The following is a 15456-nucleotide window of genomic DNA, read 5'->3' on the forward strand; positions in this document are numbered from 1 at the left end:
GTTATCATTACGCATATGTATATTACTGTATGTAGTCTAAACAAATTACTATCAAATTTTCACAGCGTCTGTGAATAACATATTATATGTAGGTAAATATCGTACTTAGCAGTTTTATCGACACTGTCAAGAAAATCATAAACAAACCGATTCTTTGGAATTGAGAAAATCTTGAAGTGGCATACATTTTTTATTTTTTTGTGCCAGGGTCAATATTTCTTCAAAAAATTCTTTTTGCAGTCTTTTTTTTATCCTCCCTTTCAATTGTATTAAATACTCTAATGTAGTGACGAAAAAATTGTATTATTTATGCACCGATTCTCTAAATTGAGATACAAATATTATTGTTATTATTGTTGTTGTTATTTTCGTGACAACTTTGAGAATTTTTTTGAATGCGGAGGGGGGGGGGGTTGATATTTCGCAATGAAATTATTAGTTATTTAATATTTCACAACGTCTCTCTTTGGCAGTTATAAATTTTCTTTTCTCTTCATTTATCTTCTTCTTCTTTCGTTTCATTTCATTCTCTTTTTTTTTTTTCTTTTTCACTCTCCGTCTCTCTTTCAACATTCCAACGACAATAACTTGAATAAAACCTCTCGCATTATAGCAATAATTTAAGTTTCCTCCTTAAATTTTTCCACCCCGTTATTCGTCATGTGAAAACTTTCACGTATGTTGCATGTATATTGCAGATACACGTACGATGTTACATATATATGTATATATATATATATACATACCTATATATTTAATCGAAAATTATGTGCAGAGACAAAAGATAGAAAAGAAATAAAAATGCAAGTTTCTAGTATTGTACACAGTATTTATAGTGAAAGAATAATAATAACCGAGAAGGCGACGACAGTTTACGTTGTGCAACACGAACAAAAAACCAATTGCCCATTTTTCTTATCTCTCGCACGTAGTGCATTTTACATGTAACGCACAAATAACGGTGTCACTTTCAAAATATCCGAGTCATTCGCTGTACTTATCCTATAATATATATATATATATACGCTGTTCCACCACCACTACACGTTGGAAGAATCGGGGGCGAAGAAGGGTGAGAGAGCTGGGCTTGGCTTCGCCCTAGCGATCAATACTTAAAGAAGATAGCCGCAGCTTCCTAATTACCCTTCCCCTAGTTTTTCGCTTTTTCTTTTTTTTTTTTTTTTGTATTCCTATTTTCTATTTTTCCATATTTCTTTTTTCATCCACAACTCATCTTCATACACGAATTTTCATCGTTTCGAGCTGGGGGGGGGGGGGGGGGGGGGATTCTGGACCAAAAGACTCTTTGTACCAATGAATTAATGTCGCAGGATTTTTTCAACTTTTCAATTTTTTCAATCACATTTCAGACTCTTAATCGGTGACACCGAAAAATTATAATTTATGTAAACCATGTAGACGTGTAGAGGGGTAACCTTATCGGTAATGAATTATTCCTTCAATCTCCACGATTCTTTTCAATTAACTTTTTTCTAGCAACAATAATTTACATATGATATCGCAACAATTACTCCCGAGTATTGAAAACTTATCAGTATACTATCGGATATAACGAAAAACCGCAAGGAAATATGTTTTCAAAATTGTCTAAATGTACAAAAAAGGTGGTTAAACAATATGTGGTAAGAATACTTACCACTATGACTCAAAGGGTTAAATATTTTTAAAAAAAGTTTCCGCGGTTTGAGGGTAAATTTTTGTATAAATCCGAACGAATGCGTTCTCGAGGAACGATTTTTCTTCCCTTCCGTCAACGAAAAGAGAAAGAGAGAGATAAAAAATGTGTCACTAGTCCAGTGTCAGTCAAGAGGAGAACCTTATACTCTCCACCAGGTATTGATTCCCATTTGGCCACACATATCGTATCCACTACTGCCTTTTCATACCGTTCCTCCTCCTCCTCCTCCTCCTCCTTCTCTCTTCCTCCTTCATTTTGTTCACAAATCGGTGCTACAAAGAGTGAAAAATTTATTATTGAACCATGTTTTCAGCGATTTATGGGTAGTACGATCGGTTCAAAAATTTCGTTCAATCGAAACTCCCATTTAGGCCAATCAAGTTGAATTATGTAACTTGAAAAGTTTCCGAGACGTAGTCAAAAAAAATATATATATTTTTCTATCGACTGTAATTTATATCCTATTATTGACAAAATTGTCAGTGAAAAATCATATTATCCTATTATTTATTTTTTTTTCCCCCCTTTTTCGTCCAAAAATTATCACGCATAATTTCATTGCAAAATAATTAATTTTCTCCAAATCGTATACTTGAGAATTTTTTAATTTTCTTTTTTTTTTCCTTTCTCTCAAACTCGACCGTTGGTAGAAAAAAAAGAAACCATTCGAAAATCTAACTCATTGACGCAATTAGTGCGAAACGATTTACTTACGAAAAATATACATACATATATATATATATAATAACGATTTCTCTAATGAAACATTCAAAATTAGGTGTTTTAAATTTTTCTTTTCACGTATCACGTGGACTTTTATTGTTATTATTATTATTATTTATTTAATTATCACTCAGCGTTCAATTTCATTTCCCTTAGATTCAGATTTTTTTCTAAATTGTTGCGTAATATCTTATCTTCACGGTATAGCAAGGAATGTTGATCAGAATTTTTTTTTTTTTTTTTTCTTTCGCGTAAAATAACGAATGCAACACTTATTTCAACCGAGTTTATCGTTGAAGTGAATGATTAATTTATCGCCAAAGCACGAAACAATAAACCGAGTTCCGTTGCGTGCATTTCTTTTTTTCAAACTAATCTAACGCCCGGATAAATAAACAGACCGTATACATTAGTTTGCTTAAATATATCAACGAATCTTGGATTACAGGTTAAAATTACTGGCATCTGGTTGTCACGAGGACTCTGTAGAGTATTGGTATTGTAATTTGAAAGGCAAAATAAAAAATGAGAAAAAAAAATAACGGAGAGACGAAAGTCCGCGTGCTGTGATTTTGAGGGAGGGGTTTTCTATCTCCGTATGCACACTTTGTTTTACAATATCGATTACAACGATCGATGAAAATAGTACGCCGATAATCAGGTTACGGTTCGACGAGGCGACGGCTTCTAATTTAATTCACGAACGTTGAAATACAGTGCTGCGATATGTTGTTTTTATCCTTGGCGTTATAATGTCACGTATAATGTATCAGCAATGTATATGTGTATATATATATATATATATATATATATATATTATGAAACATTGTATCGCAGATTTGCTATTGTTTTTAGTTTATTGTTAGAGAAAAATCGAAAACAGACATCGTGTCGATTAATTATACCGTTTGTTATTTAAACGATAGCGATTCGAAGGAAACCAGAACAACCAGATGTTCCTGACAGTAGCGTAATTTGATGATGATATAATACAACAGTTGTGTAAATTTTTATTTATTTATTTTTTTTTTCATTACTTCAAATTTATTTCGTACCGCAGTAAATTGAACCGGTTTTCAATATCGTTTAAAAATAACACGCGGCACCCGTAAGGCTGAAAAATAATCTCATTTTCTGTAACGAGTAAAAAATGAAATTTTGTCATAAATATTTGATGAATTTTGTGAAGGAGGAATTTCGTTGTTGAATTTGAACTTCAACTATCGACAGTAAAATTGAAAAATTCTACGTCACCGTTTTTTTTTTTTTTTTTTTCTTTCTTTTGGCTTTTCTGGTCTTTTACGATTGATACAGCAATAAGCGCGAATCGATTTTGCCGGAAAAATTAGCTACACTTTTATTTCCTACAAGCGTAGATCACGTTGTTATACATATTAGAGTGAACTATTATCACGATTTGCTTTTATAATACGTATACTGTATATACATATACATGTATAATATGTCTGTAATGACCGGGTCAGGCTAAATTATCGAGTGAACGAATTCGTTCTAGTTGCAGTTCAGAGTTGAAGAGGTCAGCGACCAAAATCTCGATCTTTTTATTCTCTGGCTCTTCCTTGCTGTTCCATTGCATACCTACTTCATCCATATACATAGACTATATATATATATGTAGGTGTGCGTGCATGATTTAATTCCGTACGATCAGTGTATACTTTGTTTTCTCTTAAGTATCTAATGTATTGTACAAACGATATATTTTCTTTCTCCTTGTCTTTTCCCTTCCAGCTTTCTTTCTTTCTTTCCTTTTTTTTTTCTTTAAATCGCGAGAAGAATGTATTATTATTATCCTAGATCGATCTTATGAATCAGATAGCAGATGTTTTTTTTACACGCGATTGACAATCGATTAATATATAATCAGATTCATTAATAAACGGCACGCCCGTATAACTATTCAATACGACGTTGTAACTTTCTCGTTTACATTCCGTCATTCCGTACCATTAAACATTTATCCACAATGCGGATAACATTAGGTGTAGAAATTAGCGTTAAGTACGTCGCGTTTGTGTAACATGTGTGTCCTCTACGTAATCGTTGTATTACACCTGGACTAGCGAAACGAAACTCTAGAAATAGAGAGCGTGAGAGAGTGAGAGAGAGAGAAAGGAACATAGGTATAAATATATAAAGAAATGTGCATTTATATGTTTATGTACTGGGATGGTTTTTTTATTGTTGTTTCTTTTTTTTTTTTTTTCTTTATCGTACCCTTCGAGATGTTAGTTTTTAGCCTCAAACGAAGCCTCGTGAAATATACATTATATTTCATAATTATCATATTTCGATAATTAATTTTAATTCCTATATAAATCGGCCTAATTATTATTCTAATTAATTTAACTGTTGCAAAACTGTTTACACGCCCTTACACGTGTACGTACACACACTTGTATGCTTGCATAGTTGCAGCGAACGAACGAACGGCGATCGCGTGCGATTTTCTTTGCACAGTTTCAGGTTTGCTTTTACTTTTGCCGTTACTAGGTCGTTCATCTACGAGTATACTTTACCGCATGCAGTACTGTATAATATGTACTAACGCGTAACGTAATCTTCGTGTCAGGACGAGAAGATAAACCGCATGATATTAATATTGTTGTTATTATTATTAATAATACAGGTTTAAATTAAATATCTTGACGTATTTTCGATCCTTGCTATTTCTCACACGAGAGTGTGTGTGTGTGTATAAACCGGGAGAATCTCTTGAAACTTGAAAACGAACCGCGCATGCGCCAAATAATTAAATCTCATTGGTCGGCGAAATCTTCCCCGCGGCGATATTCTTGGCTGCGACTCAGGCGGGCCAACCTACGCAAAATGTCTACGTTTGAATTTTCAAAGAGCGTATAAAGCATTAAATTCCGATCGTTCTTTGAAGAATCAACTTTCCGGCCCGACAACAAATGCTTCCAAAACCTTTCCGAGTCGCTACCTCAATTATTTGAGATTCTAACCTCGGAAATTCGTATCAACCACATCGCCGGCGGAAACAGTTCGACGGCTGAAACTCGGGTTGGCCAGCCTGCGCGAACTGCCGATAAAACTCGCGCGTGCGCGGTTGATTTTCAAGTTTCAAGAGATTGTCCCGGTAAATATGCAATATATTTGCAGTGTGTGTTTATTCTACAAATGTATGTGTTATATATATATGCCTATAATTCGGCCGATTCTCCCTCTTTCTCTTTATCTCTCTCTCTTTTATACGGTATCATCGTTCTCACGTGGTCCTTGACCCCGGCTGCAAGGGAGAACCCTCCAGACTTGTATTGCGCGATTAATTTCATTAATCGACTGATTTATTTGTCGTGCTACATATATATGTGTGTGTATATACACACACACCGTAAACCGTAATGCAGACCACGAAAAAAACACGGACGAATAATTTGAAGGGATGGTTAAAAGAATTTTGGAAGAAGAATATTGCATGTAATGAAATAGTCGTAAGAAAGAGGAAATGAAAAAGGATTTTTCTCTTTTATTTGCGCTATAAATATACAGTTAAAAAGTAGATTTGTTCATTTCGGAACTGAACAATCATCGCAAGTCATTATTATTAATATTTTTTATTTTTTTTTTTTGATTCAACTCTTGTACCAAGCAGTTTAATTCTCGTTGATTTATTACATGTGCGGCAGTTTTAAACCGTCCGAAGGCTTGGAATAATTCCACTTAAAACGGGAAAGGTATATATATACATATATATGTACGAAAGTGAATAATACATATATATATATATATACGATCAAATTTGAAATTTTCGTCCGCCATATCGGATCCACCATCTTGAATTTTCAATATCTGATTTCAGATTCGTAATCAACGATTTAAAAAACCATGCAATACCATCTTGTTATAAAGATTGACTCAGCACAATAATTTGTGCCTCAAAGAATTAAATAAAATTATATAAAATCCAGAGTAAAGAATATTTTGTTTGCATCAGCGATATTATATCCATACATACATTTTATGGTATGTATGTAACGATAATAACTCGTCGTCGCGTTTGCCTTTACGAAATTGAATATCTCTTCATTGCTCGCGAAGCGGAAATTTTATTCTAAAGTTGCCAATATAGCTGTATAATAACTGTGCGGTATATTATAGGTATATAGAAAAGAAGCAAAATAATCATCCTCCTTTTCTGAAGTCGGGCAAAAAGGGAGCGTTTTGAAAAAAAATTTTCTCCCACACCTTAAGCTTACAATTAGAAGTTTCTCGTCCCATTTCTTTTTGTTTTTCTTACCTGTCTTTACTTGATAAATCCCTGAAAATCTTTTCCCATAATTAGGTACACACGTGTTAGCAATTTGTCTTCTTTCATACCGTGTATATGTATATATATATAATGTAATATGTATATCAAATGATGCAACGAAGAGCAAAAAAAATGTTCCAATACATTAACGCGCAATAATAAACATGTAAGATCTTGTGTTTAATATCGTACCTGTTGTTAATCATACATACCTGACGAACAAAAAATGAAATATTCAAATTCCGCCTGTCGCGGTTTAAAAACTTGAAATGAAATGAAAAATTAAAGAAAGAAGGAAGAAAAAAAAAAAACTTGAAAAATTTGAAAAACTTGAAAATACAAGCGAAATTTTCGCCGACCGATTGTGCGTTGCAGATCGCAATATACTTGTAACGTTTTAACACGCAACTGCAATTCCGACATTTAATTAATCGATATAATGCATTTAGTCGGCACCTCCCTTCATGTTTGCTTATATACGTACACATTTATATTATACATACGTGCAGGCATGCATTATGCAGCGATCTGACGTCATATATATATATATATATATATGTCTGTATATACTCTTATTTACGCGTCTCGTGTCAATCACGATTCTAATAACGGTCTAGCCGCGTAGGTAATTAAATTTGAGGTTGACGGTGTAAATGCAATATATATATACATACATGTATACATATGCACACTATAAACTTGGCAATCTCATCGTTTCCGGAGCTCCTGATTTTCTCGATTGCGCGAGAGGGAAAAGTCGAGAAGAATTTGCGAATTTTTTTTTTACGATATTAATCAACGTTGATCGTGATAGATTGTAATTTTTGCGATATTGAATTTATGGGTAACATTTTCTAGCTCTACAATGAAATTGCAAATTTAGGAAAATCGAAATCAGAGTCGAGTTCGCAAAATTTTTTATGAAGATATTTTTCAATACTCATTTGTGACGATCAGTAATGAATTAAAATAAATTTTTGTCGCTTCGTGATAACAATTTATCATAAAAAATCGTACACAGTTGTTGCATGATCGTTATGATCCGCATACGTAATACATGTATCAACGTTAAGAACTTGAAACTGATTTATATGTCTCTTGTTATCTATTCATCGATACCGTGCAAGATCGTTCCTTATACCGAATACTTTTTTACAGATTTAATACACTGTACGAACGAGCCAAATGTCTCGATACCACAACTGGCCACCCTGCTCATCGAGCGGTCGCAGAACACAAATTGGACCGTCGTATTCAAGGCCCTCATCACTGTACATCACATGATGTGCTATGGAAACGAGGTCTGTAATAACCATATTGATCTTTGTCGTCAGCGTCATCTTTTATAAATTTCGATTTGAAATCAGTCAAAACTTTCCCTAATTCCTTGAACCTCAGAAATGATGAATAAATGAATCGTAGAAATTTAGTATTATTAATAGGTCCAATCTAAGCAGCTTAGTTGTATATGAGTTATGAAAAAAAGTTACATCGTCATCGACGGTGTGAGAATGAATTTTGAAACGTTTTTATCACGCTCTATAATTTAAACGATCGACTCTTTTCTTATTCAATTTTCAGAGGTTCACCCAGTACCTGGCGTCGAGTAACAGCACCTTTCAGCTCAGCAGTTTCCTGGACAAGAGCGGGGTGCAAGGTGAAAAATAATGCTTGATGAATAAAGAAACTTACTATAATATACGTGATTTAAAATCACAAACATCAACATCGTTATCGTCATCATCATCGTCGTCGTCGTCACAGTTACTGTCGCTATATTGATTCAATTTTTACAATTTACGACGCATCTCTTCAATCTCTGTTCTTAAAATCGTATCGCGCGATTTCTTTTCCACTGTTTTTTCTCTCACCGAATGTTCTTCGTATTAACAAATTCAAAATTGTTCATTGTCTATATTCAGCATTCGTTGCTCTCTATTTATACTTGTCTTACATTATTTTCACTGTAACTAACTACGCTTATGGAACGAAGAAGAAAAAAACCAAAAAGGAATAAACAAACGTGTTGATTGATTTTCAACAATTAAAACACGTCTTGCATCACCAGACGACGTATAATTTCAGTAACTACGACGATGCATTTTACGTTGATAAAATATTTTTATTTTTTTATTTTTTTTTTTTTATTCAACTTTTTATTTTATATACAAGACTTCGTTATTTTTTGTACAACTGAAGTAAATCGCTTGTTATTCGTTTTTACACTTATACTATACACCTTAATTTCAACGTTTTTCATTTTTGTTTCTCCTGACAGTTTTTTTTTTCGTTACAATTGCACCTGAAACGAAGAATAATGAAATGAAATGTATAAAAAATCTGTTTTATCTGTTCAAATATCTGATTTCCATGTGTCTCAATTCTCTATTATATGTATCTCTGATTTATTACTAACCGGACTAATTTTCTGTTTTTGGGAACAGCTGGAGCACGTGTGGGTGAGTTGTGTTATGTAGAATTACCGAACTAACTTTAACTTTAAAAATGGACAGGTTCGAATAACTGCTTGCGTTATACTCGAGCGAAATATTCATGATAAAAAAAAAAAAAGAAATTTGTTCTCAGTATCGTATAATAATAACATTTCTGCATCGATATTCACCTCGTGTAATCGAGATAATTTTAACTGACTGTTACAATATTGCTATGCCACTTTATTTTCTTACGACTTCACTAAACGTCCATTCGTTGTCTCATCTCGTCGTCTCTCTTGAAGACATGGGTATAATTCTTGAAGAATTGATACAAATTGACAGTAACTAGTCACAATTTTTATTATTCTGTCAATTCTGAAGTTGTTTTCTATATCGGAACAGTTTTTCTGTCTTTTTTTCTTCTGGCTTTTGAAAGTTTTATTTTCTTGCGCTCCGATCGAACAGCTTGCAAATATCTTTTCATCTTTGTTTGTAGGATACGATATGTCTCCATTCATCAGGCGGTATGCTAAATACTTGAACGAGAAGGCGCTTTCGTACAGAACTGTTGCGTTCGATTTTTGCAAAGTCAAACGAGGGTAAATAAACCATAATTATAGTATTTTTATTGTATAAAATGTATCGCGTTAAAAAAATTGCTCTTTACACGACTGTTTCCAACGATACATAAACTCATCGATGTCCTTTGTTTCACTTTTTTTTTTTTTTTTTTTTTTTTTATTCACAGCAAGGAGGATGGTACTCTTCGAACGATGAACCCGGAGAAATTGCTCAAAACTTTACCCGTTCTTCAGGCGCAACTAGATTCGTTACTGGAATTCGACTGCTCGGCCAATGATCTTACAAACGGTGTTATAAACATGGCCTTTATGCTTCTCTTCAGAGATCTTATACGTTTATTCGCCTGTTATAACGACGGAATTATTAATCTATTAGGTAAATCGCGTCGTTTTCTCAGTGCGGTATAGAGAAAATTATCATTCGAACGTTTTTATGTTTTTTTTTTTTTTTTCTTTCCCTTTCCATTATAATGTTGAATTGTTTATTTTTTTTATTTCAGAAAAATACTTCGATATGAACAAGAAACAATGCCGGGATGCGTTAGACCTTTATAGAAAATTCTTAACAAGAATGAACAGCGTTGGAGAATTCCTGAAAGTTGCAGAGGTAAAGGATAATACTCCCTCAGATTGATAATCGGTCGATAAGGTCGACACGATTATTGTTTATTATTTCTCATTGAAATATTCTCCGTTTCAGAATGTTGGTATCGATAAGGGAGACATTCCAGATCTCACAAAGGTACGACGAGTTATAAATCATTTGCAAATTTTCTACTCTACCCGATCCAAGTAAAACATACGTACAAAACTAATAATAATTCAAAGTTTTTATAACTCGGATACGTGTCTGAAAGGTAAAACCTTGTCGTTTGTCAATATATTATTGGCGTAGAATAGCTTGGTAGTGAGTCGAAGGCATTTAAGAAAATAGCCAATTGCGTATCGCTTCTCTGGTGTTTCTTATCTGTTGTCAGTGCAGCTGAAACAATCCCCAGCAGCGATGACAACATACTTATAAGCGTGTATTTCGACAAAGCGAAGCGAAGCATCGCAAGAGTGCCTTGTAATTTGATAAATATATTTTTCTAGGCTCCCAGCAGTCTGCTCGATGCTCTCGAACAGCATCTTGCCTCCTTAGAAGGAAAGAAAGGATCTGCGGCTAATACGCCAACGCAAACAGCTAGGTAAGGTCACAGTACATTGTCTTCTTCTTCTTCTTATACTCTTTAATGTAGCGGGTGTGACAACGTTTATTAACATACAATTGAGGTATGGATGATAGAAAAAAAAAAGAAACAAAAATAAACCTCACTCGATTGTAAATATACATAAAAATGCTTAAGGAAATTTATTTACAATATTTACAATGTGTTTTTTTTCTTTTCTCTCTCTCTCTCTCTATTTTACTGCAATCAAAAATATTACACCTTGATTATTAATGATCGACATTCGATATTACTATCAAATATTACAATATCAATACGCACGTGGCTTTGCTGCATCGTTCATATTTACTAATGCTGATGATATCTTTTTATAATTTTGTCTTTTTCTTATTATTATTGTTAGCATTTTCTCCCTTTATCTTTGCAATCGTTGGGAAAATATTTCTGAATAGCTGTACCATGATGAGAATTAATCGTTTATAAATATTGTTATATTGGCAAATCAACAGACGTTACAAAAAGATTTTTTTCGTACATCTATGTACCCAGAGGTATTCAAACCACATCGCACCTCATGGTAATTGTTATTTAAATCTTTTCTACCGATGATCATACACCTTATATTTCTATGTATTTCGTGTTACTTATAGTTTGTTGATTTCTTTCGACAATATTATAAATTTTTTTTCACTTCCTTGCAAATCATCTAGTCTATGGTTACTACGCTAAAGCCTCTTTAGAAACAGGCTAAACAATTTTATTTCAACCGTTTAATCAAGGAGAAGAAAAGAAATCGGTGTGGTTAAGAAATGTTGAATATATTTCGATAAGATTCATTGATATCTCTCGCTTTTGTTAAAAATACACGCGAGTATATCCATATGAATATTTATACCTTTAAATAACGCATAACGCTGGTATTATTGTATTATTTTAAAGCAATTGGTGATCAAAATTACTACATAATATCGAAGTTGAGAATCATTATGAAATAGATTCAGCGAAGAATCGTATTACACGCGAGTTGTAAAATAGTATGATTCTCAACATTGATATAATCGTATGTTACAATGAATCCAATATCGCTGTCATTTCTATCCATCCCCCTACCCTGAATAATAGAGTTGTATTTTTATATTTTTTTTCAATTCACACACACCCACACACTTTGTGTCTTCAATTAGATTAATTGGTATGTTTATTATAAAAATATTTCTTAACGCACATATTGTATATCTTTGTCGTATTTCCCCCTGTTATACAAAATCTAAGCCAACGGATGAACCTTACAATACAATACACATGCTTCATCAAATTATAAATTTAAATTTAGTATCCATATCTTTACCGATTTGACACAGACTCGATCCAAGTATCCCAAAATTTTTACATCCAATTTGTGTGTACTGTATTCTGAGCTTCGATTGTATTTTAGAATTTTTCTTTTATTTTTATTTTTTTATTTTTTTCTATAAACTTGTATCATTCTCGAATTATAATTGTGTTCTTTGATAACGCACTCAGACAGGTATCACATAAATTACTGCAACCACAATTTATGCACCAAATTATCGTCTAGTTGCACATGTATTTATTTGTCAAATTGATTTCAATCTCACGCCTTTGATATAAAAAGTAGTATATTATGTTGTAATATGAAAACACGCCTGTCAATAATTGAAGTATTACTACGATCGCTCAATTCCTGTACTTTTGGCACCTCGCGCAGTAAAGTTATTGCTAATTATTTGCAAAACTATATCTCTGCATGCTGCAAATTGGGAAAAAAAAAAAAAAAATTAGAAAAAAGGTGCGGATTAATTTAGAATAAATGCATGTGTAATATATTATACCTGTACGTAAAAAGTATTACACCACTATACATGTGTATATACCTATATGTATATAGATACGTATATAAATATTTATACACGTATAAATGAAACACAGTTTTGTGTCGTACCTTTAATTTTTGATGCATTGTAGCCTCTGTACGTACTACACTATTTATTTGTTTGTTTTTTTTGTTTTCTCTCCTTTATTTTTCAATTATCAACATTCCTGTTCACCACTTATCCCTCGTCACAACCTACACTTTATATCTCTCAACGTTGAAATCTATCTTCCCTCTCTTATCCGTAAAAAAAAAAACAAAAAAAAAAAAAACCACCTCTGACGAATCGTCATCCCTTCACACACACCCAACAAACCCTATCATTGCCCAAGCAGCCATAGAACGAATGTAAAGTCGGGAGTGTCCGCCCTGTCTTCCACCAGCATGGCGTTTGGAACAGCAGCCAGCAACGCACGACTCGATCAGACCGGTAATGGGCACATTGACGAGGCGTTGAGACAACAGGCTCTAGCCGAGGAAGAAGCAGCTATGAATCAGTACAAGGTAAGTGATCGGGAGTTGAAGAACAGTTTTTATTTAAATCTGTTACATGTTTTAACTACGCGACCGAACTTTGATTCGTCTTATCGTCCTCCCATTCAACAACGTTTTATCCACTTAGGCCAAAGTACAGTCACCGTCGGGTGGTCCAAGCACTAATCCATTTCTCAGCTCTCCGACGAACAATGCTGGACAGCCAATCGTCGATTTATTCAGCTCGGCACCGGTGACGGATAATCAGGTGCGTTTGAAGAAGACTCAAAAACGTCGTTGATCATTTTTGTTCGTTATGGAAAAGGAATACCGGGTTTTGATAAAAGTATTGAATGTAAACTAACAACTTATAGGCACAAAAAGCATCGGACGACCTTCTGCAACTTGCAGGAAACCCGTTTGCGGATATGTTTGGTAATGCGCAAGCGCAGCCACAACCGGTGCAACCTGCGCCCGGTCAAAACAATATGTGGATGACAAACGGTAATGGTAAATGCAAGTTTATACTTTTTTAATTTTATTATTCAGTTGCACTCTTTTTTTATGTAATAATAATGTAGAGATATTTTTTTATTTTATGCACTTTTTTTTTCTTTAGTTTCTTTTCTTTTTGTTTTGTAGGTTTCGGAGCTGCTCCACCACCAGCAAATAATGCCTTTGTTACAGATAACAATTTCTCGTCTGTATTTGGAAATAATCAAGAACAATCAAGTGAGTATTTTGTTACAAATCTTTTCATTCGTCCTGTAAAAACTCCCACTAGCTCATTGTGTTTATATTTTATTTTCTTTCATTTCATTTCATTTCATTTCATCGTTTTATCATTTTATACAACACCAAACTCATTTTTCATCTCGTCTCACTAGTTTCCCACGCTCCTTGTGCTGTAAATGAAGCATCGATGAGTCTTTCTTTCATTGATTCTTCTCGACTTATTCTAGAAAAAACGAAAACGAATAGACTTTACTCTCACTGACAAATACTAGATGCATCCAAGAAATCTGATTGATCAATGTCGCTTCAAGACTCGACGAACATGAGAAAAATCTCAATTTGTACATTGGCCAATGAAAAAAAGTTACAGAAACTCACAAGGATTGATTAGCGTTACATGTCTTTAAATGTTAACAATGTAAATAAGAACCTAACACGCAGCTAACAATGCACGTTGACTAATTTTTGCGCAAGCTGCTGCCGCAGGACTTACCGGTTCTGTACCCAACCCATTCATGTCCGATTTCCCAACATCCGGTCCTCAGCCAACGAATGCAGCCAATATCGGCTTGTTCGATAGCAACACAGACCTGACATCCTCAGAAAGTCAACCATCCGCCGGTGGCGGGGACCTATTCAGTGCTGGCGGTCAGGCAGATTTCTTTGGGGGCGACGGTACAGTGGTCGGTACCTCAGATGCGGGTAACGGGGACGCAGTTCTTGGGTCGTTACCAGGTGCGGCGTCCTCCGGAGCCCTTGGCTCTGTAAAGTCCACTGCAACGCCGCCGCCCAGACCACCGCCTCCCGCAAGTGCTTCTAACGGTACACCAAGAGCGATGTCTCCTGCCATTGGAGGCGCCTCGACTGGCAGAGCCGCGGCCTCGGCGCCTAGCAAAAGCGCCTTCGACGATCTAAATGACAGTATTCGTATGGCCCTGGGTGGGTCGCCGTCACGCCCGCCACCCCTCGCCCAGCAAGCTGTTCCCCCTGCTCCACAACAATCCCAACAACAACAACAACAACAACAACAACAACAACCAAGTTTGGTTGGCTTCGACAAGTTCGATATGGGGGGTATGGGGGGTATCGGGGTCGTTGGACAGCCCGTAATGGGTGTAGCCGTCGCTCCGGGTTACGGTATTCCTTCCCAAACCCAAATTCCCGTCGGGTACGGTTCACCGGCAAAGCAGCCTATGTCAGGTGACGGGAGTCTCATCATTAGAATGCATGCGATGTGTTCTTGTTCAGTGCTCCGAGCCCAAAAAATAACAATTGATATCGTAGTTTAGGCTGAAGTCAACGCTTTAAGAGCCGACCATATCAGTTCCTTCTTGCAACACATGTACACACGTGCGAGCAATTTTCGCGGGCTAAATTCTCGGTGATTAGAACTCAGATCAAGGTGAAATTATGCTTCGGCAGCTCTTGCTGTAATTTTCTTTGACGTGGAGT

At 34.9% G+C, this 15456-nt stretch overlaps 1 protein-coding gene across 19 annotated transcripts in view; it reads left to right on the forward strand.

Moving 5' to 3' along the window:
- Positions 1-15456, forward strand: part of LOC124309584 (phosphatidylinositol-binding clathrin assembly protein LAP) — a 37237-nt gene that overhangs the window by 12259 nt on the left and 9522 nt on the right. For 6 of the 19 annotated variants that reach the window (XM_046773319.1, XM_046773326.1, XM_046773330.1 and 3 more), the window contains exons 2-14: positions 7875-8017; positions 8298-8373; positions 9161-9175; positions 9648-9750; positions 9900-10108; positions 10233-10339; positions 10433-10474; positions 10825-10919; positions 13131-13299; positions 13418-13537; positions 13644-13779; positions 13912-14001; positions 14479-15204. In XM_046773319.1, the coding sequence (XP_046629275.1) occupies positions 7875-8017; positions 8298-8373; positions 9161-9175; positions 9648-9750; positions 9900-10108; positions 10233-10339; positions 10433-10474; positions 10825-10919; positions 13131-13299; positions 13418-13537; positions 13644-13779; positions 13912-14001; positions 14479-15204 (2031 nt within the window). The remainder of the gene's footprint in view (positions 1-7874; positions 8018-8297; positions 8374-9160; positions 9176-9647; positions 9751-9899; positions 10109-10232; positions 10340-10432; positions 10475-10824; positions 10920-13130; positions 13300-13417; positions 13538-13643; positions 13780-13911; positions 14002-14478; positions 15205-15456) is intronic. The other 13 variants (XM_046773331.1, XM_046773336.1, XM_046773335.1 and 10 more) reach the window with 9 other exon arrangements.

The sequence above is a fragment of the Neodiprion virginianus genome, chromosome 7, assembly GCF_021901495.1.
Source record: "Neodiprion virginianus isolate iyNeoVirg1 chromosome 7, iyNeoVirg1.1, whole genome shotgun sequence".
In the NCBI taxonomy this organism is placed as follows: Eukaryota; Metazoa; Arthropoda; class Insecta; order Hymenoptera; family Diprionidae; genus Neodiprion; species Neodiprion virginianus.